The sequence below is a fragment of the Lithobates pipiens genome, unplaced genomic scaffold (assembly GCF_037356315.1).
Source record: "Lithobates pipiens isolate NorthernLeopardFrog02 unplaced genomic scaffold, aLitPip1_a1.2 Scaffold_19, whole genome shotgun sequence".
Classification (NCBI taxonomy): domain Eukaryota; kingdom Metazoa; phylum Chordata; class Amphibia; order Anura; family Ranidae; genus Lithobates; species Lithobates pipiens.
Genome location: NW_027507764.1, coordinates 84,080,872 through 84,108,798, shown reverse-complemented (window position 1 = coordinate 84,108,798; position 27,927 = coordinate 84,080,872). Strand labels below are relative to the sequence as shown.

The following is a 27,927-nucleotide window of genomic DNA, read 5'->3' as shown; positions in this document are numbered from 1 at the left end:
AGAACTAAAACATTATTAGTAAAGACCACATACAATACATCCACTCAGCTATCAACACTGTATTTACCTAAAACCTCTTTCCAGACCAGACACATACAAATATAATAGACAGGCATGACAGCACCGGTGCTTCCCATATAGTACGAAAAAATGATCCATTATATTAAAGGCTTGGCTCTCTACTCCCACTGTACCCACTGTGCCCAATCACTCCAAATTAGTGTATAATGACCATCCTTTCCTGCCTGGGATTTACAGAAAAAGCATGATGTAGACAGAGTAGGGAACATTTAGTTACAGCCATATAAAAAACATTTGATTCATAAATATGAAAGCATTATGGGTTTAAATATAGCTGATGATCTGAAAGCTTTTAAAGAGAAATACCATTTATTTGAGTGCAGAAACCATTTATTCCTGATTGTACAATATAAATGACTGGTAGAGGCAAACCATACAGGGTAAAAGCATTTACTATGGGTTGCTGTTCTTCATACAAAATCACTGCACGCTGCACTACTCTTTTTACAAATTCTGGTAGATCACAGAGAACCTGTGCAAAAAGAAACACTTTACTCACTTTGATACCTAATAATGTTTCTACCTGTATGTGTAGGGTCTGACATCTTCTATCTATGAAAAGATAGAAGATGTGTGAAAACTGCTGTGAAAACTTTAATACATGCTTCAGCTGAGAAGGGGGATATGCACCTGTGTGTATTCCCAGTTATTTGACTTCTCCATCTGACAGCTCCAGATCTTCCCATAGTGATCAAGAAGAAATCAGTGTATTTCTTTATCTTGTTATCAATCAAGAAGAAATCAGTGTATTTCTTGATCTTGAAGTTGTTATCAATCAAGAAGAAATCAGTGTATTTCTTGATCTTGTGATCATCTTGCAAGCCAGTCAAAATAATTTCTCTAGTTTCCTGCAGATGCCACTGCAACCTGAAGATGGCAATGTGCATCTTTTTACTTATGTACTTGTGAGACACAATTGCAGTAATAAAGTAATAACAAAATCCATTTGTCAACCAAAACCCGAAGCAAGGTATTTACAGTATAGTATTGTACCAAATAAAAGCCTCATGTATTCTTAACAAAATGTAGAAGAATATCCTGAGATAGGGAAATTAGTCAATTAGTCATTACTGTTACCTTAACTGACACATACTGAGACTGAAAAATTTAGCCTGGGTCTATGCATCAACAACGCCAGATCATGAAGTGGTTAATTAAGACACTTTAGGGCACTTATAATATGTAGCACCCTCTAGTGTGCGCTACTAGTATTGGTATAGTAGGTAAAATATATTCTGTCCATAAATTGGGTCAGGGTTATTAGAGCCTCCCCTGGTGTCTGGAAGGTTGAGGAACCTTCTATAACTATAGGCCGCTCACTAACTGGGGTGAGGATGTGAGAGGACATGTATTAGGCATGCTCCAGCTCTCCTATCCTGTTGATTGGTCTGGCTGGCTTCCCAAGATTTACGCCCAGTGTGTCCAGGCAGCTGGTGTTCTGATTCTCTTTAGACCTCTCCCTTCACCCTCATTACTGCAGAACATGGCCGTATGCTAGCTGAAAACCTAGTGTGGACGCTGTCAGATTGTGCCTTAAAATTTGTATCCCTTGCCACTCAATACTTTCCCCCTGCTTCACTTTATCTGGAGCTAATTAACCCCCCCACCTTTGTGGTCATTGTGCAAGGTTTTGCAAGGGCCTCTGCTCCGTCTTGTGGTGCTGTTCAGTGGCTTGCAGATATCGGGTCTCGTGTCTGTGAGAGTCAGTGGCCCTCGTGTGGGCTTGGCCGTTGCAGGCTGGAGTGGGCGGTGTGCAGGAGCACTCCAGTGAGTCCCGGGAAACATCATTGAGGCTCGGGGTTAAGGCGCTGGCGATTCCTCTGCAGCTTGGTGGATTGGAAGCTGTAATCGGCAAAGGCTAGGCAGAAGCTCAGAAGAACTCGGCAGAGGCTGTGGAAATCCTGTGGAAATCCGATTGATAGCCGAATACAAGTAATTTTAATTTTGATAGCTTATAAAAGGAGGAGAGCTGAGCTGTAAAGCAGCAGAAATAACTGTTTATTAAATAATTAAGAAAGAGGGGTGGAAATAAAAATATAAAACTATAAAAAAAAAAGGAGGAGAAGAGAAGGAAGGGTGGGGAAAAGTAGAAAAAAGTATATTGTTTATAGCAGGGGTAGGCAACCTGGGGCCCTCCAGCTGTTGCAGAACTACAAGTCCCATCATGCCTCTGGGAGTAGTTGTAACTATCCTCCTTGCAAAGCTTCATGGGAAATGTAGTTCCACACCAGCTGTAGGGGCCCAGGTTGCCTACCCCTGGCAAAGGATTCCCTTTCTTTTTTTATTTTTTTTGGAGATATGATGAGGAGGAAGCAAGGACAGGGGGCATTAAATGCTACAGCTTCTATGCAAGATGCTGATGGACTTTCTCAGCATACACAAGGTGATAAATCTGCAAAGGAGAAGGCTAAAGAAGCTGCAGCTAAACTTGCAAAATTTACATTGCCAGTGAAAATGAGGTCTCTCAGCATGTAGCCACTGAAGAATTGGAACATGCTTGCACTGGGATAGATACAACTGTTTTATATAAACATGTCGATCAAAAGATATGTGATGTGGAAGAAATGGATAAGAGTGTAAGCCTGTATACTGATTAACAATCGAATGATGTATATACATTAACAACATCATTAACGCCACCAGAGCCTACATTATTAGATGTGTTAAAAGCGTTGCAACAATGTCAAAATTCTTTATGTAACTTAAACGGGCAGGTGCAAGGACTTAAAGAAGAATTTATCTTTCTTCGTCAAGACGTACAGAAAATATGGGAACAAACTCATTCTCTGGAAGGCCATGTTAAAGAATTAGAGGACATCTCTCAGCCATTGGGCACAGACGTTAAAGAGATGATGAAAAGATCCGATACTAATGCCCATAAGTTAGAAGATCTTTTTTCAAATTTTTGCAAGGTAAACATAGTAATATGTTTATCACAATCATTACAGATGATGCAAATATACACTGTCATTGAAGTATATACAGAAATAGAACTATATACAGAACCTATGAGATAACAATGATAATCAGAATGCTATCTAGATGGAGGTAAAGTATTTATACATATACATTTTCATTTCAGCAGGAATGTGTTCCACATCTATAGGGGAAGCAAAGGTACCGTGGGGGGGGGGGGGGGGGGGCATTGACTACATTGAATGAAGTCAGTCATGACATTAGGGAAATGTGGGAAGTACTGTATGTCTGATATCTTTCAGTTGGAACTGATTGCCTCAGAGCTATACTTGGATTCGTCCCATGTCTACCATATTTGTGAAAACTTATGTGTTGGGTCATCAATTACGGCAGTTAGATGTTCCATTCTACGAATGTCTGCTGCAATGGAGAGGGTTTGTGAGAGAGTGGGGGGGGGGGGAGAGTGGAGAGCCAGAGCCTAGGGATAGTTCCTTTAGCAGCTAGTAGTATAAAGGACATCAGTCTCTGGTTTTGTGGATACCTGAGAAGGGTAGACCTAGTATATAGTGCATAGGGTTTAAGGGGATCGTGGGCTCTAGCAACTTCTCCAGAATTGTTTGGATCTGGACCCAAAACTGGGTGACTAAAGGACATTCCCAGAAAATATGAGAGTGTGAGCCCGCTGCTTTATTACATCTCCAGCATAGTTTTGAGATTGTCGGATTATATGTGTGTAGACATTCTGGAGTTCTATACCAAAATAGTAGGATTTTATATGCGGATTCACTATGTGTAACACATCGGGAAATTTTGGAGGTGGACTCCCAGATACCTTCACAATCTAACCATCTCCTGATATAATGGTGACTATCCACCTTTAAGGAGGTGGCTTTGTGTAAAATGCTATATATGGTGGAGTTTAATTGGGGCTCATAAGGGCCCTTGGCACATGGCTTTTCAAAGTCTGAAGGTTTGTCCTGGGACAGAGTAGGAGATCTGGTGGTGAAGAAATATCTGATCTGTAAGTAGAAATAGAAAAGTGTTTTAGGAATTTGGAGGGGGGAAGAAAAGTGTGGTGTTTTCTTTTTTTTTCTTCTTCAAAATATATATATATTTTAAATATTTTAGGAGTTAGCTGGATTGCTATTTCTAAATATAGAGAGCCAGGGGTGAGAGTCCAGTAAAATTACAGAATGGACGCACTATTTTATTTTCCCGTATGAAATGTTATTTTATTTGTTGTTTCTTATTTCTGGAATTTTTATAGCTATATGGTAATTTTTTGGAGATTCTTTTTTATTTACTCCCAACATTTGCTTCCAGTCGTGATTGGAATACAGAATGTTTTGTTTCTACTCTTCTTGATCATCTAACAGCTATATGGGTTTATGTGAGTTTTTTTTTGTCTGAAAGTTAATCCTTATTGGTTCAACCTTTTTCCTTCAAAACAAAAAATACTGCTTGATGTTTTGACCTATGATATTGTTAACAAGCCCTCTATATCTTTACAGATCTATTGGGATTCTTTAATAGCCTATATAAGAGGCATATTTATTTCCCAAATCTCAAAGATTAAAAAAAGATCTAGGGCTTGAGAATGTTCTGTGGCTGAAGATGTTTTAAAGGCCGAACTTCAATATATAGCGAATCCTACTGTAGAAACACAACAGAAATGGATACAAAATCAACAAATATATGATGATATATCTCATAAAAAAACAGAGCAGAATTTTTTTTTTCTCCAGCAACCTTACTTTGATGATGGGGAAAATATGGGCCACCTTTTTAGCAGCAATAGTAAAAGCTCAAAAACCAATGACACAAGTGGTGGATTTATTTTTTTAAAACCTGTATAGAAGTAAAGTATCCTATAAGGAGGCTGATTTGCAACTTTTTCTTAATTCTATTATGTTAACAGAACTGTCTGTGGCTGATAGGGAGATGCTGGATCAACCTTTGACACTAGAGGAACTCCAGGTTGCTTCTGCCAGTTTGCCTAATAATAAAGCCCTAGGTGCAAATGTCTTACCAGGGGAACTCTATAAAATCTATGGAGCTCAGTTTTTGCCTGAACTATTATGCCACGTACACACGATCGGCCTGAACTATTATGCCACGTAGACACGATCGGACGATCCAGCAGACAAACCGCTGGACTTTGCAGCTGAGGTCCGCCGGACTTTCCGAACGAGCGGACCTGCCCACACACGACCTGACTTTTCCGGTGGGCTAGGTCCGGCGGACAATCCACCAGACTATGGCGGGAGACCGCCGGATTTTTGAAATGAACGGACTTGCCCACGTCCAAGAGAAAAAGGCGGCAGCGGCAGAAGACCGGGCCAACGCTAGTAAAAGAGCTATAAGAAGATAGCGGAGGCCCGGCAAGAAGAACCGAAGAGTGGGACAAGATCCCCAAAGAGCGGGACAAGACCCCAAAGTCAGAAGAAGACCCCCGGATGGCAGAGGCGACGATGAAGAAGAAAGCCATGCTCCTACGCTAGTAAAAGAGCTAGCAAAAGAGCAGAAGATAGCAGAGGAGTCCGGCGAGAAGACCCCCCAAGACGGAAGAAGAGAAGACCACCAACGCTGTCTAATAAATTATTTTAAAAACTTGTGTTATGTTTTTTTATTTACACTTTTTTCACCAGGTGAATGGGTAGGGGTACATCGTACCCCATACTCATTCACATAGGGTGGGGGGCCGGTATCTGGGGCCCCTTATTAAAGGGGGCTCCAGGATTCCGATATGCCCCCCCGCCCGCAGACCCCGACAACCAAAGGCCAGGGTTGTTAGGAAGAGGCCCTTGTCCTCATCAACATATGGACAAGGTGCTTTGGGGTGGGGTGACTGCAGGGCCCCCCCTTCCCCAAAGTGCCCCTCATGTTGAGGGCACGTGGCCTGGTACGGCTCAGGAGGGGGGGCACTCACTCGTACCCACCCCCTTTCCTGACCGGCCGGGCTGCGTGCTCGGATAAGTGTCTGCTATGGACTTTGGGGGGAACCCCACGCAATTTTTTTATGTAGGGGTTCCCCTTTATATCCATACGAGGTGACGGGCCCAGCGAGGTGTCAATCTCGCCGATGGAGGCGGCGACATTCACTTCCTTTGCTAGTCCCGGCTACCTGGAGCCGCTCTCAAAATTAATGGAATTTTCTCCGTGTGGGCAAGTCCATTCATTTCAAAAGTCAGGCGGACTATCACACAGAGGGGCGGATTATCCGCCGGACAATTTTGAGTCAAAACATCTATCTAAGACTGCCGGACTTTTGGAAAGAAAAAGTCCGCCGGAGCCCACGCACGGGCGGATTGTCCGCCGGATAGTCCGATCATGTGTATGCGGCATTAGAGGTTTTTAATGCAGCTTGGAATATGGTCATCTCCCTCCTTCTATGAATGAAGTGATTATTATAGTCCTACTAAAACCTGACAAATCTCCTAATAATCCATAATCATATTGCCCAATATCACTACTTACATCAGATGTGAAGTTATTGTCAAAAGTGTTAGCTATTAGATTGACAAAATTAATATCTAAGTGCACTTAGATCAATCTGGCTTTATTCCAAATAGATCTATTGCAGTGAATATAAGACATTTATTTCTTAACCTGCAGGTTCCGTCTAAAAATGTAAGTAACAGAGCTATATTGTTGCTTGATGCGGCAAAAGCTTTTGACAGTATAAAATGGGATTTCCTATGGCATTGTCTAGAGAAGTTTGGTTTTGGACCCCAGTTTATAAGTTGGATACAACTCCTTTATGCTGCCCCAGTGGTGTGGGTACAGGTAAATAGACATATATTGGCTCCATTCTCGTTGCAACGAGGAACCAGACAGGGGTGCCCATTATCGCCATGACTCTTGAAACTTTGGCTGCTGCTATCCGTCAATCATTGAATATTATTGGATTTTGTAGACCCTTAGGAGAGGACAAGATTGCTCTATATGCTGACAACACGCTTTTATTTTTGGGAGACACATCATCCTACTTAATAGCAGTGATGTCTTTAATTAACACATATGGCTCTTTTTCAGGCTGTACAATAAATTGGAATAAGTCAGTTCTTCTATCTGTAGACCCCCTGGTAACTGATATGCCAACCTCTGCTTCACTAATTGCTGTAGTCTCTACATTTAAACATCTGTATTTACTAGTTACACCACAAGTGAGTGCATACGTAGAGAAGAATTTTGTTCCTCTACTTAAACATTTTAAACAAGTTGGGAAAACTTGGAGTAAGTTACCTTTAACAGCAATTGGCAGAGTTAATTTGATAAAGATGGTTTGGATGCTACAACTATTATATTTTTTTACACAACTGTCCTGTATAGCTGCCTCAGAATTTTTTTAGATGCGTAGATAATTTGTTTAGAGATCTTATCTGGAGATATAAACATCCCTGGATAGGACTGAGAATTTGGATGAAGGAGGTGTAGCTGTTCCCAATGCCAGACCGTACTATCTGGCATCACAACTTCAGCAACTATATGGATGGAATGCTGTAGATCACGAGGACCCCATACAGCAAATTATATTTTCCCAACTTCCGGTAGATCCACCTGTGCAGTTAAATATAGCCTATCACTTTTATAGTAAACTTAGTTATCCCACATTTTATTTAATTCATAACATTTGGACTACTATCCAACAAATTACTTATTATGAGGGCTATACTCAAAATATTCCTATATGGAATAATCTGCAACTACCTGAGGTAGCGGTACCATCAACTTTTTGGTAATGAGGTTCTACAACCATCTGATACATTGGTAGAAAAATATCACCTACCCAACAAATTATTTTTTCAATATTTACAGAACCAGAACCTTTTCATTAAAATATAAACCTTCATCAATTCTAACTAAGGCATTATCTATAAGACACTCTAAACATGGACTCATTGGGGATATATAATCCTCCCTACAAATGACAGTAAGTCCTTGTACACACGGTTGGACTTTCTGATGGAAAATGTCCGATCAGACCGTGTTGTCGGATAATCCGACCGTGTGTGGGCTCCATCTGACTTTTTCTGTCGGAATGTCCGACCAACAAAGTTTGAGAGCTGGATATAAAATTTTCCGACAACATGATCCGATTGGACTGATCGTTTGTAGAGAATTCCGATCGGACAAAGTGCCACGCATGCTCAAATCAAATTACGAGACCAAAGCTATTGGCTACTAGCCTGAACGTAGTCCTGTCGTAATGAACGAACGTCATCACGTTCTGAACGATCGGATTTTCCGACAACTTTGTCCGACCGTGTGTATGCCACACCAGTTTCGGACTAAATCCGTTGGAAAACATCCAACGGATTTTGTGGTCGGAATGTCCAACCATGTGTACAAGGGCTAAAAGTTAATACACAAGATGGTAGCTTTAGATGGTGGTGTCGAGACTTGGAGACTCTTAGGCCGCGTACACACGGGTGGACTATCCGTCCAACTAAGTCCGTCAGACAATCCGACAGACAGTCCGTCCTACTTTTGAATGAACGGACTTGACCACACACGATGAACAGACAGTCCGCTGAAAGCTTGGGCGATGACGTGTACAGCACGTACGACGGGACTAGAAATACGACGTCCAATACACTGCAATGCAACCTTCGGGCGTGTAAATCCTTTCTGAGCATGCGCCATACTTAGTCCGTCGAACTAGCCTACTCACGAGCAGACTGTCCGCTGAAGCCAAGTTTGGACGGACAATATTACGGAAATTCCGAAAGACTTAGTCCGCCAGACTGTCCGCTGAAAAAGTCTGCTGAAGCCCACACACGAGCGGACTGTCCGCTGAAACACGTTTCAGCGGACCAAGTCCGTCAGACAGTCCGCCCGTGTGTACGCGGCCTTAGTGATAAAGAATGGGAGCAAGCTTTGAAGAATGTATTTAAGGTATCTCTATCCCTCCTCACAGTGTTTTTCCCAGTTATTTATTATTCAAAGATCCCACTACATTCCCTTAAAATTACATCAAATTGTCCAAGGTGCACCATTGATATAAGTACACTTATACATATGGTGTGGCAATGCCCCAAACTGCATCGCTATTGGGAGTGTGTATTTGGTACTTTAACCACTTCGGCCCCGGAACCATTTGGCTGCCCAAAGACCAGAGCTTTTTTTGCGATTCGGCACTGCGCCGCTTTAACTGACAATTGCATGGGCGTGCGATGTGGCTTCCAAACAAAATTGATGCCCTTTTTCCCCACAAATAGAGCTTTCTTTTGGTGGTATTTGATCACCCCTGCAGTTTTTATTTTTTGCGCTATAAAAAAAAAAATGTGACAATTTAAAAGTAACGCAATATTTTTTACTTTTTGCTATAATAAATATCCCCAAAAAATATATACATTTTTTTTTTCCTTAGTTTAGGCCGATACGTATTCTTCTACATATTTTTGGTACAAATTTTTTTTTCAATAAGCGTTTATTGATTGGTTTGCGCAAAAGTTATAGCGTCTACAAAATAGGGGATAGTTTTATGACATTTTTATTAATTATTTTTTTGTTAGTAATGGCGGCGATCTGCAATTTTTATTGTGACTGCGACATTATGGCGGACACATCGGACACTTTTGGTGCTATTTTGGGACCATTCACATTTATACAGCGATCAGTGCGATACAAATACACTAATTACTGTGTAAATATGATTGGTAGTGAAGGGGTTAACCACTAGGGGGCACTGCAGGGGTTAAGTGTGTCCTAGGGAGTGATTGGTGGATGGGCTACATGTGACAATACACTGATGACACGACACACTCCCGATCACAGGGAGCTGTGATCAGTGTCAGTGTCACTAGGCAGAACGGGGAAATGCTTGTTTATATCAGCATTTTCCCGTTCTTCCTCTCCGTGAGAGGATTGCGGGTATCCCCGTGGACATGGACCCATAATCACACTCACGGAGCTCGCGCCAGGGTCGCGCGTGACCACAAGGCGGCAAAATTAAAGGGACGTACCTGTACGCCCATTTGCCTGTCTGTGCCATTCTGCCGACGTAAATGTTAATGCGGCGGTCGGCAATCGGTTAAATACTGTATGTTTTACACAGATTCACCCTGATCCACAAATAGCATTGCTAGGGATTGTCTCGGAAGGCACTCCCCCCATTAAAATGCAGGTGATGTGGTTGAGATCTATGTATATAGCCCATAAACTTATATTACAAAAATGGAAATCAAATTATCCGCCAACAATAGATCAATGGTTCAAAGCGATTCATTTTAATTTAAGGCATGAGGAATTATGATAAACATAAGAGGAGCCCTAAAACATTTGTGAAAATCTGGTCTTTCTTGGTGGCCAGATCTCCAACCTGTCTTAACAGTCAGTTGAGCATATTAATGATGTAGAGGAAAGTCAATACTGATATAAATCTTTGGAGGGGGATAACTGCATATGTACTATATATATATATATATATATATATATATATATGGCATTAATATGCAATAATTAAATAGAAAATACTGGTTAACTCCATATTGCTGTTATTCTTATGAAGAAGGAAATTAAAATCAACATGATCAAGGGTCTATGACAATATTTAAAGTATAAACTGGTAGGCGCAAATATTAATTTTGTTTTGGTGGTTTTTCCTTTTTTTTTTTTGTTTCGTGGGGTTGATTGTTGTCGATTGTATATATGCAGTTTTGTTGTATAATGGAAAAATTTAATAAAAATAATTTCATTGAAAAAAAAAGAACTAGAGGGTGGTGGCAAGTAGGGGCTGCCATGAATATGGCAGAGATTACCGCATAAGAAGACGTAGGCCATGCCAGCAGGGCAATCGGGTGGAAGATGGAGGTACAGTATTGAGGAGGCTGTTGATCGCCCTGAGGGGTACCCCCCTAGTTTGGGGGGGGGGGTATCTTTACATACTGCAGTTTCTTGGCTCGGTTTAATCTACCTTTCACTGGAAAATGATCAGCAGCAGGGTGAATCTGCTCCATCCTGATCACCTGTCCTCATTAAACTTTTCAGTACCCTTAGGGTCTCTGTGTAGCAGGAAAAATATATACAAACAGTATGTCAATTTCTTTGTTAGTATTACTGTTGTACCTCACATTTCAGGGGTTTCTGTATTCAGGCACAGTTGTGTCTCCCTCCCTGGTATCACATCTACTGAAAAAGATAACAGTAGTTTCCATGGTAATGTAATATCTCTGCTTCTTTGTGATTTATGATTGTCTGATCTGCCTGTAGGTTATCTTATTACTGACTGTTATACTGTGGATTCATCTAGCCAGGCATTTGTGAATGTCCATATGGGGAGTGGTTGGTCAATAAAAGAATAGTCAGTCATTGAATCAACAGGTGGGACTCATTAGTCATACAGTATCCACCAGCTCATTTTCCTTTTGGGACTCCTACCACCTCCTCCTGTCCACCTGCTGTTGCTTGTTCTGCTATCTCCCCATGTCCTCCTCTCTACCTGCTGTTTGTTCTACTATCTCCCTTTGCCCTCCTCTCTACCTGATGTTGCTTGTTCTGGTGTTCCTCATGTCCTTCTGTCCACCTCCTGTTGTTATTCGGGGGTCTCCCCATATCCTCTGGTCTACCTGCTATTCCTTTTTCTTCCATCGCTCCATATCCTCCTGTCAACCTGCTGTTTATTCTGCTGTCTCCCCATGTCTTCTTGTCTAACTTCTGATGCTGATTCAGCTGCTTCCCCTGAGTCCTCCAAATTCTCTTTTCAGTTCTTGGCATGTGCACATTTTCTTTTGTAACCTCTGTTCATGGGGTGCTTACCAGAGTATGATCATCACATCCCCACATATAGATAAAACTTAAAAAAAGAAATATATATATATATATATATATATATTTTTTTTTTTTTGGTGTACCTGGCCGTGCAGGGTGAGGGGTTCCTATTCACACCGTCTCCTACAAGGGGTGCACTACACCACCATACACAAACCAAAGTACCCCTAGCAGGGCCATCTTTAATATTGATTTGGGCCCTGGGCAAACATTTTCTTGGGCCCCCCCACCCCCTCCATTCTGATAAAAAATAAAAGGTAGACTTCAAATCAGTTTACTGCAGCACATCACACAGCTATTGCAATTGGTTGCCAAAGGTTACAGCCTATCCTTACCGCTCACTGACTGGTTGCTAGAGGTTAAAACACATAATCTCTGCTTGCAGATCGGTTGCTAGAGGTTACTGCACATTATTCGCACTCCCTGATTGGTTGCTAGGGGTTACAGCACATCATTACCACTTACTGATTGGTTGCTAGAGATTACAGCAGATCACTACTGTTCACTGATTGGTTGCTACAGGTTAATGCACATCATTACCACTCACTGAGCAGTGGAGCGATCCCAAATAATTGAGCAAGTGAAGTGACACATGAATACACATATTACAGGAGAGGGTCAGAGAGTGCAGACATAGTACAGGAGAGTGTCAGAGACTGCAAACATACTGCAGGAGAGCATCCGAGACTGCAAACATACTGCAGGAGAGGGTCAGAGAGTGCGGACATACTGCAGGAGACAAATCTGAGACTGTAGACATGTTACAGGAGACAATCTGAGACTGTGGACATGCTACAGGAGACAATTAGAGACTGCAGACATGCTACAGGAGACAATCAGAGACTGCAGACATGCTACAGGTAACAATCAGAGACCGCGGACATGCTAGAGGGGACAATCAGAGACGACTGCAGACATGTTACAGGAGACAATCAAAGACTAAGGACATGCTACAGGAGACAGTCAGAGACTAAGGACATGCTACAGGAGACACTCAAAGACTGCGTACATGCTACAGGGGACAATCAGAGATGACTGTGGTGCTACAGGAGACAATCAGCGATTGCGGACATGCTACAGGAGACAATCAGAGACTGCGGGCATGCTACAGGAAACAATCAGAGACTGTGGACATAATACAGGAGACAATCAGAGACTGCGGACATGCTACAGGACACAATCAGGGACTGCAGACATGCAATAGGAGATAATCAAAGACTGCGGACATGTTACAGGAGACAATCTGAGACTGCGGACATGCTACAGGAGACAATCAGAGACTGCATACATGCTACAGGGGACAATCAGAGACAACTGCAGACATGTTACAGGAGACAATCAGGGACTAAGGACATACTACAGGAGACAGTAAAAGACTAAAGACATGCTACAGGAGACATTCAAAGACTGTGTATATGCTACAGGGGACAATCAGAGACAACTGTGGTGCTACAGGAGACAATCAGCGATTGCGGACATGCTACAGGAGACAATCAGAGACTAAGGAGATGCTACAGGAGACAATCTGAGACTAAGGACATGCTACAGGGGACCATCAGAGACTGCAGACATTATACAGGAGATGGTCAGAGAACTTTCAACAATGCACAGCTTTACAGTTAACCCCCCTGGCGGTATTCCCAGGTCTGGCTCGGGGTGGAGATTTTATACCAAAAGCGGTAACCCAGAGACAGACTGGGGACCGCATCGCTGAATGCAGGGAGAGGTTACTTTTAACAAGAAAAATTGGTCTTTATTGGAAATGAAACGAAAGATAATCTGAGAAAACACAAACACTGTACAGTACAAGAATTATAATGGAGGAATCATAAACATGTATACTCATAGAGATACAGCAACTGTGCTCTGGTAAAGTTAAGTGCTGTGCCAAAAGGGGGGGGGGGGGAGTGATGGCAAAACCAGAACGCCAGCAAGGTCGTTTTATTAATCAAGGTACTGGAAGGGAAAGAGGAAGGGGGGGGGCACGGGAGAGGAGAACAGGACACATCCCTTTCCACCACCTTTTTCCAGAGCGGGGGGGGGGGGGGTGCAGGAGCCCTCTAAACGGGTGTTCACATAGGGTCAGTCCATGGCTGCCACACTTTCGGAAATTTTTTGGGACATCCCCTACTGATATACGTCAGTATATACATCTGCAAAATGTAATCAACTGAGTTGTAATCAACTGACAAGGGGGAGGTCCATCTAAGAAGTATCTTCTTTTTTTGCATAAAAAAGCAACAGCGAAATCAGCAATTTGGTGTATCGGGGTCTCTGTTCATCATCTTGTATGGCTAACAGAGCCAGCTCTGCCATCAAGGGATTGTTCAGCTGAAGACGCTCGTTAATACATTCCATAACAGCTGACCAGTAACGAGAGAGAATCTCAGACACTCCCAAAACATATGAATATATGAATCCTCAGGGGACTGACATCTCGGGCAATTTGGGGATCTCTCCGGGTAGATTCTGTGCAGTCTCTGAGGCGTGAAGTGTACTCATTTGGTCTGTATTAATCTATCCCTAGAGGAGATCACTAATCTGGATCCCCTGTCGAAGCATCCCTCCCACATCTCCCTATCCAGAGTTGGGATGTCCACCTTCCACTGAGCCCACAGTACATCCATCCTTGGTGACTCCTTACTGAGCAGTACCATGTACAGAGCAGAGAGGGGCTTATCCAGGGACTCCTGGGCCAGCAGCTCCTCAAGCACATCAGTTCTGAGGACAGGCGGCTCCGGAAACTGCGCCTGGAAGGCATGCCGCAGCTGATAGTACCCGAAGAGCATGCCCGCCGGCATACCATACCTGTCCGCAAGCTCCCGGAACTGAATAAGGGTCCCATTGGAGACAATATCCCTCGAGAGCTTAATACCATATCTGGCCCACAGGTGCGGGTCGTGGATAGTCCTAAAGTGGGGGAGGAAGGGATTCCCCCATAATGGGCAGTGAGGCCGCGTACACACGCGCGGACTGTTCGCCCAACTTTGTCCGTCCAACAGTTTCGGCAAACAGTCCGCTCAAAATTAGCATGGACGGACATGGCCACACACGACGAACGAACAGTTTGCTGAAACCGTGCGCAATGACGTGAACGGCACGTACGACGGGACGAAAAATACGACGTCCTATACACTGCATTATAACTTTCGGCGTGTAAATCCTTTCTGAGCATGCGCGGAACTTAGTTTGACGAACAAGCCTACACACGGGCGGACTGTTGGATGAAACAAGGTTTCAGCGGACAGTTTTACGGAATTTCCGAAAAACCTTGTTCGTCAAACTGTCCGCTGAAACTGTCCGCTGAAAGCCCACACACGAGCGGACTGTCCGCCCAAACACTGTTCAGCGGACAAGTTGGGCGAACAGTCCGCGCGTGTGTACGCGGCCTGAGGGGACCGCCGGTTGGGGACCAGGAAACGCCTTCTAGCCATCTCCCAGATCCATACATTAACCTTGGTGGGACTCGGCAGGGAAGGGCGAAATGAGGCTCCACGGTTTATCAAATTACTCATTTCCATAAGGGAACCCACTATCGCTGCCTCCAAACAGACATCCGCATTCCCCCTGGACCGCTCGAGCTACCACCTGACCATGACCAGCATGGCTGCCCAATAATATATCAGCATATTAGGCCGAGCCAAGCCACCGCAGCCGACTGGTAGTTGGAGAGTAGTTCTGGCCATCCGAGGGGCAGAGCCCTCCACAGAAAGGTGCCAATACAGCCATCTAGTTCCCTAAACAAGGCCTGTGTCAACCTCACAGGACAGTTCCGGAAAGACATAAGTGAACTTGGGCAAATAGATCATTTTTATGATGATGATGCGCCCTAATAAATTGGGGGGGAGGTTGGTCCATTTGGAGCAATGGTCCTTCATTTGTGCAACTATGGGGCAAAGATTTAATTGCAAGGCCTTAGCCCGTGCATCCAAGGGAAAGAGTGTGGATTTGGACCAATTAATGCAGATCCCTGAGAAACTGCCAAACTCATCAAAAATCTCCAGGGCAGCCTGAAGTAAAGACTCCACATCCTGTAGATATAGCAGGGTGTTGTCTGCATATAGGGAAATTTTCTCCTCCAGAGGGCCCACCTGGAGTCCCACAATACGATCAAACTTTTGGAGTACCACCCATAGATACCTCCACTCCACAGAGTCGAAAGCCTTCTCTGCATCCAGAGAGGCTATGAATCTTGTCCCCCCGTTAGCATGGTCAGCAGTCAGGTTCAGGAATAGCCGATGGATATTGACATCGGTGCCCTTACCCAGCATAAAACAGGTCTGATCCACATGTACCAGATCGTCTATTACTCTACGGAGTCTAAGAGCAAGAATTTTCGCCAGCAATTTGGCATCTGTGTTGATCAGAGAAATGGGCCGGTAGGAGGCACACTCCTCTGGGTCCTTACCAGGTCTGGGCACCAATATCACAATCGCATCAGATAGTGATTCCGGTAGGGAATCCAATTCCAATAACTTTTTTAGAAGCAGCGTAAGTATAGGGGCTAAGTATTCCTGATAAACAGAGTAAAATTCGATGGGTATACCATCTGGCCCCGGGGCCTTCCCTGATTGCATAGACCCCAAAGCCTCTTGTACCTCCTCCAGGGCGATATCCTTTTCCAGCTCAGCACACCTTTCAGGTTTGAAGATGGGGAGCGTGATCTAGTCCAAATACTGGGACAATTGAGAGTCATCATAGGTTGCCCTAGAGGAGTACAAGGCCTGGTAGAAATCAAGGAATCTCGCCCCTATGTCAGCAGGAGTCGTCAATAGTCTACCCTCACGGTCAGGGAGAGGTTACTTACCTTCTCCCCTGGATCCAGTGATGTCCCCCCGCTGTACAAGCGAGCCGTGCTCTACTCGATCTATCACGGAGCCAAGCTCTGTTCCCTGCGAGCGTTGCGATGCACGGGGACGGAGAACGGCGCCAAATTCAAAAAGTGAAACACACAGTATACATACAGTATAATTTAATCTTACAGATTACATTGCTGTATGTAATTATTTCACATCCCCTTTGTCCCTAGTGTTCTGTCCAGTGTCCTGCATGCAGTTTTATAATATAAAAACTGTTCTTTATGCCTGGAAACTGGAGATTGTCCATAGCAACCAAAACTGTCCCTTTACATCAAAAATGGTTTTAGACCAGCTAGAAAACAGTGATAATAAATTAGAATCACTCGCAGAATTGAGCGATAGCAATTTGTGGGGAGATCCGTCATCAAATACTGAAAAGTAATGACAGTGACAATTCTACAACTGAGCAAATTTCAGTGTTTTTGATTTGATTACATTATTGAATAATTTTTATTATTGTTATATTATTATTTGGTATAATTATTTATAGTTATTTATTATATTATAATTTATGATTTCATTTTTCAAACTTTGTCATACCCGGGATGTCTGCTAGACTCTGGTTTGGACAGATTTAAGTGAGTTATTCCTAAGAATTACAGGCCTACAATATAAAACGCCAAATTTTCATGCAAAATAATTGTACCGCTTTCAGCACCTAAAATCTGAAATAATCATACCGTCAGGGAGATTAAATAACACAGCTCAGGGATGGTTTCAGCAGTCAGGCTTTTTATGGGTGTAAGGACATACCTGGCCAGCCAAGCTCACTACATACATTCAGAGGTCCGGGGGTGCGGCTTCCAATCTCTGCTCTCATTTCAACTGCTCCACCCTGAGCATACAGGCTGCATGGGGCGGGGTTAGATCATCAGTGTAGGTCCCGGCCCCGCCCCTGGATCGCTGTATTCCCCAGCCAGTATAGAGGGGGCAGAGCCGGCAGCTCCACTGACGCTCCCACTCTGATCACTGCTCTCAATACAGCCGCTCTGTTCTGAGCATACAGGCTGCATGGGGTGGGGTCAGAGCATTATTGGAGCTCCCGGCCCTGCACCCCCACTGCTGGCTAGCTCGGGAATACAGCCTCCCGTGCCCTCTGTGCGCTCTGCAAAGCCATCACCGGGGCCCAATTCGCTGGTAGCGCCCCCCAACAAAGATTGGGCTCAGGGCAGGTGCCCCATTTGCCCTGCGCTAAAGACGGCCCTGACCCCTAGAAAAGACTTCCAGTACAGCTCCCAACAACTTGTGATCAGACTTTAAAAGCAATGGTTACTGGGACATACTGTATATGCAAGCAAATCTCTGCAGAGAAAGGAGGAGCTGCTGGGAGAATGCTAGTGACAGGTCTCTGCAAGAAGCCCTCCATATATGTTGTCTTCTATATGTCAACCAGTGTGACAATAATAAAACCATCATTAATTCAATTATTGCTTTCCATTAAATTATCTCCCTCTTCCAGCAGTACAGAAAAAAACAACATTTTCATTTCAGTATGGATCAGTAAACACGCCATGTTCTGTTTTACAAGAAAAAGAAAAAAAAAAGACGTAATTTGCTTTCTGTACAAGCTTGAAATACAAATGACAAAAAATAAATAAAAAATTGCTGGATTTCATCAGCTGAAAAGTTGTCAGGATACAGAGATTTCTGCCTCAAAACATTTCCAATAATGGAATCTGACAGAAAAGAAGCAAAGGAACTAAATGAACCTGTAAATACCTTTAGATATCGTCTTGACACAGTAACACGGCACAGGGAGAAGGCTGGGACACTGACTGTGCAAAAGCTTTCTGAAAATGTTAATTTGTTTTCAGAAACTGAGCAGGTGCTATATTCAAACCAGTACAAGGTATTTTGCATTTAATTATGTGGAAAAAACACAGCATGACAACTGTACACAGGCAGCAAATCCAAGTACCCCTTAACAGAATGCATTTCTATTGTGGCTTCCAAGCTCTGCTTTGCATATTGTAATCATTGGATGACCATAAGAAGCAGAAACTTACAATAATCTCAGTTGGCGAGGATGTCGCATTCAGGCGGACAGCTTTTCATTTGTAACCAACCTTGTTATCGTTGTAGTACGGACTAAAAATGTAATACTACAACTATATAGTAGACACATACATAGGGATTCCCAAAGTGTTATTAATACAAAATCTAAAAATACCCAATATTTGGAGTTGCAATTGTCCTTAACAACAAAGAGCAGCCCTGGGTAAATATGTAGCAACCTCCAAGACTGCCTTCATCCAATCTTTATGGTTCCAATGTGGCTGTATACAGATACATATAAAGAAAGGTGCCTCTAATGCCCTGTACACGCGGTCGGATTTTCTGACGGAAAATGTTCAATGGGAGCTTTTTGTCGGAAATACCGACCCTGTGTGGGCTCCATTGGACATTTTCCATCGGAATTTCCATCACACAAAATTTGAGATCTGAATCTCAAATTTTCCAACAACAAAATCCGTTGTTGGAAATTCCAATCTTGTGTTCACAATTTCGATGCACAAAGTTCCATGCATGCTCGGAATCAAGCAGAAGAGCCACACTGGCTATTGAACTTCATTTTTCTCGGCTCGTCGTGCGTGTTGTACGTCACCACGTTCTTGACGTTCGCAATTTACAACCAACTTTGTGTGACCGTGTGTATGCAAGACAAGTTTGAGCCAACATCCATCGGAAAAAATCCATGGATTTTGTTGTCGGAAAGTCTGATCAAAGTCCGATCGTGTGTATGGGGCATAAGAGTATCAGCTGTAAAATAAATGTCAGTGATCCAAAAAACATGCTCACCTGAAATGAATGCACAGACAAAATTGCAATATGTATCATTAGAGATTTAGTGCTTAATCAGGGAATTCAATAAATCCCTAATGACACTTTTCGGAAGCTATGACCCTTTCAAATGACCTGCTCCAGATTCCAAAAATCTATTTAATAGTACCACTTTTACAAAGTTATGCTATTAAAGCACTAAGAGTTTTAGGCAGGTGTGAAGAATTTCTGTAAAGTAAGAGCGCTTTCAAAAATATATTTTTTAATTGTTTATTTTATCAATTTAAAAAATGCAAGGTGAGTAAACAGATGAAAAAGCTGAATCAAATCAATATATGCTGTGACTACCCTTTGGCTACAAACCTGGATCGATTCTCTCACTTGCAGACTTTGTTCACTTGCACAAAATCAAGAATTTTGTAGGAAAAGAGTCAGGTGTAGGTTGAAGCACAGTCATTAACTGAAACAGAAACAACTGTGTCGGAGGCTTAAAACTGGATGAGGAGCAGCCAAACTCTGCTACCAAGGTAAGGTTGTGGAAGACAGTTTGATGCCACAGGTCATACACCATGACAAGACAAAGCAAAGCAACAAGACACAAAGTAGATATACTGCAACAGCAAGGTCTCTCTCAAGCAAAGAATTCAAAGAAGACTTGGGTTTCAAGATCTTTTAAAGAAGCACAACGAAACAGGTAACGTTGAGGACAATAGACGCAGTGGTTGGCCGAGAAAACTTAATTCAGCAGAAAGATACATCATTCTTACGTTGAACTCGCAGGCGACTAGGGTAGAGCATTCCATATTTAATGTTGCGGTCTTGCAGTCTGCAGTGAAGGTTTTACGTCTCTTTTGACGTTCCGGAGAGAAATCAGGGAACAGCATGATATGTGCATTACCATATTGCAGATTCAAGTGCTTCCTGGCTTTTGAGAGCATACAATACCAATCATGGTAGTTTAGGAAGTGTACCAGGAAGGGACGCGGAGGGGTACCTGGGTTGGGTTGACCCATTGGAACCTGATGAGCGTGTTCTGCCACATATGTAGGGGTACATCCGCCAGTCCCAGTAAGTCCTTAAGAAGGCTTCTGCAAAGTCCGCTGGGGGATCTCCCTTCGAGCCCTCTGGTAGGCCCAGCAACCTGACATTGTTACGTCTCATACAATTTTTCGCATCATCAGATTTCGCCACCAGAGATTTTATTGTGTTTTGTAGGTCAGTGAGCTGGTCAGTATGTTGTCCTGTTCGATCCTCCACCTATCTGAGATCTGGGTTTTGGATTCTGAGAGGTGCCCTGCATATTATCCAACTCATTACAAATAAGATTAAATTCTTCCGCCAGATGGTCGATCCACATCAATAGAGATGTCCTACTGCTTTTGATCGCTGCTAAGATCATGTTTGTGTCATCTGTGGGGGACAGGGGTGAAGAAGGCATGGAGGTGCCAGCAGGGGAACTATCTTCCATATCTACCAATAAGGCCTGTAGTTTCTTGAGTAAGGTGGAGTGAGGCCTGTAGTTTCTGGAGTAAGGTGGAATCCACATGTGTAGATGGGGTTACAATATATGGCCTGGACTGCTGTCAGGGAGGCCAGGAGTAAGAGCTGGGGCCTTAGCCATGTGGAGCTAGGCCGGAACCGCGATTAGTCCCTAAGGCAGCTGGAGATATTGAAAGGGCACTGCAATGACAGCCTGGGAAGCCCTGAGGCCTGTGGAAGGAACAAGGCAGGACTGCTGGAGGAAGAAAGTCAAGGATGTGTATCAGGATGGCAGGAGCTCTTCACACACATCTGTTCATGCTACCCTGAGACTTCTATTTCTGAAAGCTTTCTTAATTTACAGCATTTTTCCACAGCTACCTAAAACGTTTGCACAGTATTGTATATAGTGTATTTATAGAAATCTGTGCCAAGAGTTTCATTTGAAATTCAACTATCGTCATCATCTCAAATTTTGCTACCCATGTTTTCTGAAAAAATGAAATAGTCGGCAAAATCTTACCATTTCCATTTTGATGGAGAACATTTTCCCTCGTGGTCTTTGCTCTCAAAACATTAGCAGTACTTTCAGGGTTCAGCTCAGTGGTCAGAATAATATCATTCAGCTTTTGTTGTAACTTTAAATAGTTCTCAGATAACTTGGAGATCTAGAAAAAATGGAAATATAGAGACAGATGTTGATAGAGCACCAATGTAATGTGATCATTGCAATTACATCCACTGCCAATGTAACAGGTTATTTTACATTTGCCACCAAAGCGTCTGGGCCATTTACACTGACTACCAACATAACATTGGATTTTATGAAGGTGGGTTGTGCTATGACCATCAGAGTAAATGGGGTGAGAATAGGAAAGGTACATAGGCTAGCACAGAACACCAGTATGTAGGATGTATAAAGGATGTCCAGTTACAAAAGGGCCTGTAGGACCCCATTCACATATCATGTTGCAGGAATGAGTGTTCTGGCTTGCAATTCAGAAAGAGCGATTTATATGTTTTTCTGCCTGTTGCTCATAGAGCAGTCCATTCGCTTCAATGGGCTGCCCTATGCGTGTTTGGGTGCCAACACCTATTTCTTTTTGGACAAAAAGCTTAGCATGATTTTAAATGGGAGTTTTGCAGCAATTGAGGCAGAATAGCACAGCATTTGGGATGCCATTAAGAATAATGGCACCAAAATGCACATCACGTGCGATTTGGAACCACTGCAATTCTGCCGGAAATTCCAAATTGCCGGGGATTCTAACATACCCTTAGGCTCCATTCACATTTGGATGATTAGGAATAGCAAGCAGAATCAGCACAATTCGGCCCACGTTTTCAAACTGTGACAAAATGCGCAACTCACTTTTGGATGCCCTTTATCTTGAATAGCACCCCAAATGCAGTGCAATTTTGCTCTGATTGTCATGCGACAAAAGGATTCAAGTGAATAGGCTGCCCTATGTGCGACATACAGAAATGCATGTGAATTGTGCATTTAAACACGCGAGTGGGAATCCGCATTTCTGCTACATGATATGTGAATGAGATGTTATCATGACATGTAAAGGCATTAGCTGCCAATTACATTGGTTTGTGTGTACTGAAAAATGAGGGTGATAAGCTGGACATGCAATCATTATTGCACATCGAATTTATCTATGACACCCAACACAATTAGGCTCAATGAACATGGACTATTAACAATAGATACAAAAAGAAAAAAAGTTGCAGCAATTATAAGTGCGTTTGCACTAAGGGTTTTCCCTTAGTCACCCTGCAAAGTCCCACAAATATCCGCCAACCCTGTCATTGAAGTCCACAGTTTCCTGTAATGGTGTAGGAATGGTACGGCACCGTTCCTGCATTCATACCAGAGTTGTCACCCTCATGTAGGCTATGTTTGCTTGCAAAAAAACGGTATGAAAAATAGTTTTTGCCAGTCACTGCTGATTTACAAGCCTGTACCCTGTCACCTGGTCACATATAGTTCCACTCCTATATGGATTGGCAGAAGTACTTCAGTTTCTGTAATGCTCCGCCTATGAGCTGCAGTGTCTGAGAGGGTGAGCATGTGAGACACAAATGAAGGAGGAGTTGGCTCAGTCAGGGAAGGAAAAGCAAGTTTTTGGTTTACTATGTAAGGCTTGTGAACAACACAGTAACTGGGTTTTGGACTTGTTTAGACTGTCATACTGGAGTCTTTAGCTGTACTTTAAAGCACTCGCTATTATATGTAAAATAGTCCAAAAAGTGGCACTGAGCTTGAAACTTATATTGTCATATTATAAGAGAATCTCACGAGAACAAACATTTTGTTGGAAATACATGATTTGAAAGTTATGAGGCAGAACTGTTCAGAGCCATTTCTTTCATGGCAGTATACGGTAATTTAGGAAAATAAGATGAGCAGACACACAAAGTGGAAGAGAGACAGGAGAGCAGAGTGCAGTATGAGAATACTAGTGAGATAATAAAGGAAAGGGTAAAATTAACACATCCTTGTCAGATGCAATGTATAGAAATCTAGAGAAAGAACATGAGAGATATCAGGGCAGGTTTAAGAACAAGCAAAAAAGCCCTATCTAAAAATAACGGCATGAATGTGCAGTAAGTTAGCTTAAAATTGATCTATTTTCCATAGGATGCATTAAGGTGAAAAAACACGAGGGTTTGCAATCTCTTTAAGACATTAGAGTGTCTTAATGATAGAATACTCTTATGGCGGTCCAAGCCCATGGAAGCAGGTTTTGGTTTCATGAAGAATTCTAGTGCCTTCTCTATTTCCATGATACCTTTGGCGAGTTCCTACCTGCTCTGTGAAGAATGCAAGATCTTCAATATCCTTCAATGCATTCTTTTTCCTGTTGTTTCCTTCCTTGGGATCTGTGTTTTTATTTTGTAGTTTTCCTTCTTTCTTTAGTCTCTCCCGCTCTTTGCACCCTCGATAATTACTTTGTATTACCACTGCTGCCTTTGCTTTATCATCTTGGATTTCCAGATGTTTTTTACTGTTTCCATTGGGCTTTCCATTGCTCTGAGATATTTTATGGCCAACCTCTGCGTGGTAATTATTTTGGACTTTCACATCTACAGAATGATTCTGGGGTTGACTGTTGGATGATTGACTTGTTTTTTGGGCTGTATTTTTCTGTCTCTCTTCTTGAAATTTCTTTCTGTCTCGGTGGCCACGGTAGTTACTTTGGATGACTAAGGCAGCTTTATCTTCTTCATCATTCCTTTTCTCAATATCAGAATTTTGTACTTTCACATCTACAGAATGGTTCTGGGGTTGACTGTTGAATGATTGGGTTGTTTTTTGGGTGGCATTTTTCTGCCTGTCTTCCTGAAATTTCTTTCTGTCTCGATGGCCACGGTAGTTGCTCTGGATGACTATTGCAGCTTTATCTTCTTCCTCTTTACTTTTCTCAACATCATTTTGTTTACTTTCCTGCTCAATAGTTTCTTCTTTAGGAAGAACTGAATTGCCTGTTTCCAAATTGAATTTGTTCTGTTCTTGAATTTGTTGACGTTCAGCTTTTATTTGCTTCCTCTGTTGGTGGCCTCTAAAATGGCTCTGGAGGACAACAGCTGCATCCTCTTCACTTTTTTCCTTAGGATCCCTTATCTCTACTTTCTCTTCTGGATGATCATTTGTTGGAATATCATTTGTGTCCGTAAATTGCTTTCTCTTCAGTGATTCCCTACCAAAACAGTATATTATTAGGCATAGGCAATGGGCGTGAATAAATTTACTGTATATAACAATCATGACAAAAGAAAAGGCTTGGAGAGAGTTGCTGAACTAAGTTTTCCCAGGTAAGGGAGGAGGAAGTCACAGCATGCAGCAAATTAATGAGGTAATTGCACATATGCACAATATACAGTATGATAAGTTTTGCACACAATCATTAGTTAGTCCCGCAGTAGTTAGGATTCGGTAATATGAAACAGGACTCAATATAGCTAATACATCACTCAGAACTAATAATTGTCCAAGTTAAGCATGTATAATTAAGACATTTTTTAAATTTTTTGAAAATCCCAAGGACCTGCAGCTATGCATGCTGATCCATAAACATCCCTAAAGAATAAGTAAACTCAACATTTCATATTCCAGTTAAGTGCTTGCTGTGCCATGTGCTTGCATGAGAAAGTATCCTGTTCTCTTTGTATTGCTTCCTTTGTGTGAAATCCTTGGTGTTCCTGCACGTCCTCTGCTTTCCTATTAAAACCTGACCAAACTAAGCAGGAGAACACACCATGGTCAGTTCTCTAGCTATGCTGAGAACTCAGTATGCCCTCCTCCAATGATCAGTCTTAGCCCTTGTACACACGGTCCGATGGATTTTGTCTGAAACTGTTGCATACACACGGTCGGACAAAGTTGTCGGAAAATCCGATTGTACATAACGTGAGGACGTTATTTCGTTACGACGGGACTATGTTCAGGCTAGTAGCCAATAGCTTTGGTCTAGGAATTTGATCTGAGCATGCGTGGCACTTTGTCCGTCGGAGTAGGCTACACATGATCGGAGTATGTCCGATCGGAGCATTTTGTCGGAAAATTTTACCGGCAAGTTGGAAAAGTTGGTCCGTCGGATATTCCAACGGAAACAGTCCGATGCAGACCACACACAGTCGGAATATCCGACAAAACGGTCCGATAGGACACATTGCGTCGGAATCTCCGACCGCGTGTACAAGGGCTTACCCTGACTCACTCCCTCTGCACAGCCATTCACTGGGAAATTCAGTGTGCTGCTTTTATGCAGCAGAAGGAATGTGATCGCTTATAAAAAAAGGGAATAAAAAAAAGGTATTTATATATTTTTTATATCTATACACAAATGTTTTGTCTTTCATTATTATTTTAAACTGAATGGGTTGTTTTACAAGATGAGGGTTTACAATCACTTTAAGTCATATATAAAAACAATGTTTTACTTGTTTAATTACAGTGAACTGATTTCCGTTTCCTAGTAAGATGAAGCACTATTGAGGTAGCCATGTGTCAGGAGCGTGTGCGCTCTGGCTCCATCATAACTGCTGGTTCCAGCATCCTGGTTTTGGCTGTGGCATTCTCCTTGCTTGTCTGTCCACCTGCAAGGTGATTGATTGTAGCCAGACTTTGGGTGGAGACCAAACCTGCCAAGTCTGCAGTCTCATGCTTGTGTGTAAATGACAAACATCAAGCTGCAGGTTTGTTAACCCTGCTCTGCTAGATTGGATTTTCCTGTGTATGACTTTGAGTCAGATAACCACTATTCTCTGAACTCTGCTTGCCTTGTAGCTTGACAGTCATTGAATCAATCTGCCTGTCTGCCAACCGCAAATACGTGTGTGCTTTGATCAGTTCGCGCCTGCCCTGGCATGGTGGCCAGGCACCATAGAAGTGTGTATAAGTCCTGGGGGCATCCAAGTACTGGTAGGCCTACTTGCTTTATGGGAAAGGTGGCTGCTATAGGTGAAGAACACAATAATCAGCTATCGTGTCTGACCAACTCTGGAGTAAGTTTGATATTATCACATGCCTTTAACAAGAACATTTTTGTGTGAAGATGGACTATACACAGTTTTGTAACCACTTACCATGAAATGATGTATCTGTACATCATTTTGAGGAAGTGGCTGTATCGGGGTGATGCCTGCAGTTGCAGGCTTTACCCCCGGTACCATTTTTTAGAGCTGGTGGTCGGCTTTCTGGTGCTAACAACTGATGAGGCCCCCTCCCTTCCGCCGCTCCACCTGGGTCACCTGTCCCACCGTGAGACCCGAGCGAGCAGCCGGCATGTCTGCCGGCTGGCCTGAGGTTCTGATTCCGGCTTTGTTTGGGTTTCCGATGTAGTAACCCAGAAGCGACGTCACTACATCACCTCTGGTTTAATCGGCTGCAAACGGTGCCGATTTTAGAAAATACAAAGTATTCAAAAATGCAAATTTTGGCATTTTTAATAGTTTTAAGTGCAGTGGAGGGGTTTACTGTCTTTTAGACCTAAGATCCCACCATAAATAGTGCCTGTTACTGCCTATTACTGTCACAAGGGATGCTTACATTCTTTGTGACAGCAATAAAAGTGATCCGATTTTTTTTTTTAAAGGACAGTGTAAAAATAAATAAATAAATTAAATAAGAAAAAAAGATTTGAAATTTTAAAGCGCCCCCCGTCCCTGTGTGCTCGCGCGCCAAAGAAAACGCATACCTAAGTCACAACCGCAAATGTAAACAGTGTTCCAATCACATGTGAGGTATCGTCGCTATCGTCAGAGGGAGAGCAATAATTCTAGCAAAAGATCTCCTCTGTAACTCTAAACTGGTAACGGTTAAAAAAAAATTAATGCGTCGCCTATGGAGACTATTTCGTTTGTCGCCATTCTACGAGTGTGCGTAATTTTAAACCATAACATGTTAGGTATCTATTTACTCGGCATAACATCATCTTTCACAATCTTCAAAAAATTTGGGCAAATTTTACTGTTTTTTTATTCAGTGAAGTGTATTTTTTTTAAAAACAAATTGCGTTTGAAAGACCACTGCGCAAATTTTGTGTGACATAAAATATTGCAACATTTTATTCTCCAGAGTCTTTTGCTAAAAAATATATATATATATATATATATATATATATATATATATATATATATATATATATATATATATATATATATATATATATATATATATATATATATATATATATATATATATATATATAATGTTTCTGGCAAAAAATACTGATTTTAACAAGTGTCAGAAATAGGCTTGGTCCTTAATTGGTTCATTTAATAAACTCTTTCATCACAGTAACTGGATGCAAAACCTGTTTAGTGTTCCACACAAGAACTTTTAAATTTACTTTAAGCTATATGTAATTAAAATTAAAAATTAAAAAACACTACTGCAAAGAATATCATATTGCAAAAACACTTACGATCAATGTTGCAATTGTTTTTTTTTGGGGGGGGGTGGAGGAGAGTTAGTGGTTTTAAATGCTGCTGACAACTAAAAATTGTGGGATTATCATTGGACATT

At 42.3% G+C, this 27,927-nt stretch overlaps 1 protein-coding gene across 3 annotated transcripts in view; it reads right to left on the bottom strand.

Annotated features, from left to right (window-relative positions):
- The window catches only part of MYO3A (myosin IIIA), a 312,814-nt gene that overhangs the window by 54,571 nt on the left and 230,316 nt on the right, over positions 1 to 27,927 (bottom strand). For all 3 annotated transcript variants that reach the window (XM_077490990.1, XM_077490992.1, XM_077490991.1), the window contains 2 exons: positions 23,707 to 24,598; positions 21,412 to 21,556 (listed from right to left, as the gene is read on the bottom strand). In XM_077490990.1, the coding sequence (XP_077347116.1) occupies positions 21,412 to 21,556; positions 23,707 to 24,598 (1,037 nt within the window). The remainder of the gene's footprint in view (positions 1 to 21,411; positions 21,557 to 23,706; positions 24,599 to 27,927) is intronic.